This window comes from Poecilia latipinna, unplaced genomic scaffold, assembly GCF_001443285.1.
Source record: "Poecilia latipinna isolate Pla-1442-1.1 unplaced genomic scaffold, P_latipinna-1.0 Scaffold25, whole genome shotgun sequence".
In the NCBI taxonomy this organism is placed as follows: domain Eukaryota; kingdom Metazoa; phylum Chordata; class Actinopteri; order Cyprinodontiformes; family Poeciliidae; genus Poecilia; species Poecilia latipinna.
In genome coordinates this window covers 767,688-771,884 of record NW_015112641.1, presented here as the reverse complement: position 1 = coordinate 771,884, position 4,197 = coordinate 767,688, and the positions used below count along the sequence as shown (strand labels likewise).

General features: G+C 39.9%; 1 protein-coding gene across 5 annotated transcripts in view; it reads right to left on the bottom strand.

The window, feature by feature from the left end:
* Window positions 1-2,434: 2,434 nt before the first annotated feature.
* Window positions 2,435-4,197, bottom strand: part of ttbk1a (tau tubulin kinase 1a) — a 65,892-nt gene continuing 64,129 nt past the window's right edge. For all 5 annotated transcript variants that reach the window (XM_015037842.1, XM_015037825.1, XM_015037834.1 and 2 more), the window contains one exon: window positions 2,435-3,800. In XM_015037842.1, coding sequence (XP_014893328.1) covers window positions 3,401-3,800 — 400 coding nt within the window. In that variant the 3' untranslated portion in view covers window positions 2,435-3,400. The remainder of the gene's footprint in view (window positions 3,801-4,197) is intronic.

Here is a 4,197-nt window from a genome sequence, read left to right as displayed (position 1 = left end):
GGGAAATATGTTGACATTTTATGTTGTTCCAAAGCAATCAGTTATTGTAACTAAATCACATCGAGCTAAAACTGAGCAACCATAGTCAAATCAAGTTGCTTATTTCTAGTCATGTGGTTTGCTTTAGTCCAATAGGCAGCGGAGAAGCCATAACACGGCCCGTTCTTTTGGTGTTGGTGAAAATATGAACACATCATTTCTGAAGACATATACATTACTGTGGCACTAATACATATGTGTGTGTACAATTCTTTTCTTGTTCGTTCTATGCAAAAGAAGATGTTAAGTTTAGAAAAATTTGGTTTTTGGCAAGGCAGATTTTTAACAACTGCTACAGCAGCCTCTAGCGGACATGAGACCAAACTGCAGCTCTCACTGCTTCTTTCTCCATACATGTTTTTGGAGTACATTTCCACAGAACTTGTTGAAATTCTTGATCTCTGAAATTAGAGTTACATTCTCATTTTAAATGCCTGCTGAATAGCATTTATTACTTCACAAAGGTAGTGTAGCAGGAAGAAGCCAGTCCTAATATTCAAAACACCTGACCCCTAATCACCTCGTGATGGGTGGAGTGTATAAAGGGAGACTCTCAACTGGTTGCTTATGCTCGCATTTGGTCAGACGTTGTTGGGAAGGTCGCTTGTGTAGCGTGCAGGTCTAAAACTCTAACATCAGTAAGTAATGTTTTTCCTTCTGCATAAAATCTACAATTTCAGTGTTTGACTTGAATTGTTTAAATCTAGAAAACACTGTAAGTCTCCTGCTTGGTACTGGGGTGTGACTGCAATTCACCCTCCCCAGTGTAGTTTTAGCATAAAACAGGTATGAATTGTTTTATTGCACCCATACTTCTCCATAACACAACAATGACAGTTATTTATATATAGCACATATTGCCAAGCTGATCCTCCCGATGTGGGCTGGAAAGGATTCTTTGGTTGGGGTGAAGGCATCCAGCTCTGGTAGGTGACGATGGTTTCCTCTGCCTTCCACCATCTTCTGTAAATCACCTATTAACTTTGATTTAATTCCAGCTCTGACACTGCTGCAGCTCACTGGAGACCCTGCTGTTTTGTTTCACTGCTTGGTTTAATTTTTTTTTTGTTTAACTTTACTTTGTTTCTTCGGTTGACTTTGTTTAATTAGTTTTATCTCGTTTGGTTTCTTAGTTTTTTGGTACACAAGCTTTCTATTGTTTTGTGTGGCCTCCAGCCTTGCTGCAGGTGGCAGCCTTGGGTTCTTTTAGACTATTCTATTAAATTATTGATATTTGTAATTGATTCTGTTGGAGGCAACCTCATTTTAGTCTTTGGCCAAGTTTAAATTGTAGTATTTGTTTTTTTTGTTTTTTTTTTTGAATGTTTAACCCCACCCTTTTGTCTCCAGGCTGAGAGCTGAAGGTAGTGGGAGGGGCCTACAGGGAGACTGGAACTGTGTGTTGTGTAGTGGCCGGTGTTGGTATTTCTTCACGACTGAATGCCTGTTTTCAAGTGTTTGGAGTGATTTATTTTGGATTTATACATTTATTTTAGGAACCAGTTCCCATTTGGTCCGCCCTCCCCCTGCTGGTAGGCCTCAGTACTGTGCACTTCCCTTCCTATTGTAGTTCCTTATATTTTGATAGTCTTTTTTTAAAAAACAAACATGAAAACTATAAAATGTAATTAACTTTTGGAAAAGTCTTGTTCTCTTTGGTCACGAACCTCGAGTGCCTAATGACAATCTATTTCCTTGGGTGCAATTCCCAAGGTGGCGTTGTTGACAACTTCTGGTTACCCTGGTGTGAGGAGCAGAGTATCAGATTCATACCCTCATGTCGCCACAGTAGGAAAGTGCACCAATCCTGGAAATACTGCAATACCAAGATGATGTGTGGAGTGGACAGAGCAAGCCCTTATTCCATCTCCCTGTTTCAAAAAACAATTTAAGATACAGTCCCCAAGTGGAGACATATCAGATATTAAACTGATAAGAACAGAAACTACTAATTTGATATAAAAAAAAAACTCAGGAATTTTGAGATAAATCTAAGAAATAAAAAAATTTAAAAAAAAAACTGAATTTCAAAAGTTGAAATTTTTCTCAGAAAAACTGAAATTTTGAGATTCATCTAAAATTTTCTAGAAAAAACTTGGAAATTTTTGAGGTTCTAAATTGAAACACTTTCAACTTTCTTTTGAAATTCAGAAATGTCAAAATCTCCGCAAATTTTTCTACAATATTTTTGACTTTTCAAACAGAAAGTTTTCAGAAGTCTTTCTCTAGGAAGTTTCTTAGATTAATCTAAAAGTTGTTTTGGCTGAAATTTATTATACTTACTATGTAATAGTCTGAAACAGTAGATTAAAAAAATGGAGCACCGGCAGTTCTGTGATTTCCCAGTTTGCCTCTGTTTGTGTGTGTGAGAAAAACAATGAAACAAAAGACAGGCTCCACATCACCAAGACTTTACTTCACAGCTCAGTGCCCTGCAGCCCCAGACTAACACAGGCTCCAACATTCAGCACAAGTTTGCACCAAATCTAAGCAGGAATAACTTCCTCTCATGGTTAAACCCTGTTTTTCTCATGCGATCAAAAGAAGAAGAAAAAAAAAGGCCTATTACCAACACACTGGAACACAAGGTTAAAGACTCGGGTTTACTATTTGCTTGGCAAGATAAAAAATAAAGATGTCTTTCATGGAAATGATTCTGTTATGTACAATTTTAGGGAATAAACAAAATATACCCTCAAAAATAGAATGTTTAAAGCATGCCCAATGTCACACCATGAGGAGGAGGCGAGCGGCCGAACGCTTTCTCTTGGAGTCCGTTCTTATGCTTCTCTTCATTCACTGCCAGTTCAGAATATATTTGGGAATCTTCTACATGCCAACATAACTCGGCGCTAAATCCACTCCAATTTGGCTTATTTATGGAAAATAAGATGGGAAGATCTATATTAAGTCACTTTTAATACAGTTTTCCCTGTACAGATTCAATGCATTTGTGATATACTTTACCATGCAATGTGAACCAAGCAGAGTATCGTCGACAGAAGACTAGCATAGTTGTGGAAAGCTGGGAATACTGTGTTATGTGAGAATATCTGAAAACGGGGGCCATGACTCTCGGCTGGAGGAAGAAGAAGAAGTTAACTCAGGGATCAACCAGGGAGCAGCAGAGGCATCCGTAGCACCGTGGCAGCAAAGCTCCTGAACGACAGTCAGTCAGGAAACTGGAAGCCCAAATACAGTTCAGTTCGGTGTCCTTCAAAAAAACATACAATGTCCGTTTCCATTAGATGAATTTGAAGTTATTGTAACACCAGAGTCTCTTGCTGTGAAAACCTTTGAGGCGTAACTTGACAGGAGACTGATAACACACCAACAGGTCTCGGATCCGAGTGCCTCTGTATTATCTAGCAGGCACCGCCTTATCCCTGGCATTCGCTTTCGCTTTAGCCCCGCCGGCGGGTTTCGGCCTGGGCCTGGCAGGCGCAGCGGCTGTGGAGGTCTGCGCGGTGGCTTCCTGGGAGGCGCTGCGACGCATAGTTGTAGTTCTGGGTGGCAGCATGGGGACAGTGGGGGCCCGAACCGAGAGGGGCTGCCTGGATGGGCACGTCCTCTGAGGAGAGGGGCTGTCAGTCCTGCAGTGGGTGGAGCTAAGGCTGCGCCGGCCTCCCAGCAGGGCGCGTAGCGGCATCCGTGGGCTGCCGTGTGGACCGGAGACGGCTGATGGACGGGGACAGGAGGAGGAGGACCGAGATGAGACGGGCTTAGGTTTCTTTTGGGTGGCTAGCCCAGCTTTCTGACTTCTGTGGAGAAATGAGCACATATTAAGTTATTCATGTACTGTAAAACATTTGAACTTGAAAATGAAAGTTCACCTGTTGCCTGGAAAAAGCAATTTAACTCAACAAGAAAATTTATTTGGTTTTAACTCAGAATTAAAGTTCATGAAGTTGATTTAACAACAAGAGACAAGTTGTCTTAATTTTGAATTGTGAGTTGTAACTCACAATTCAAAATTGTGAGTTACAATTTTGTAACTCACAAAATTACAACTTTTTGTAATTTTGAGTTACAAAATTACAAAAATTAATTTTTTGTAATTTGTAACAACTCAAAATTACAAAAAGTTGTAATTTTGTGAGTTACAAAATTGTAACTCACAATTTTGAATTGTGAGTTACAACTCACAATTCAAAATTG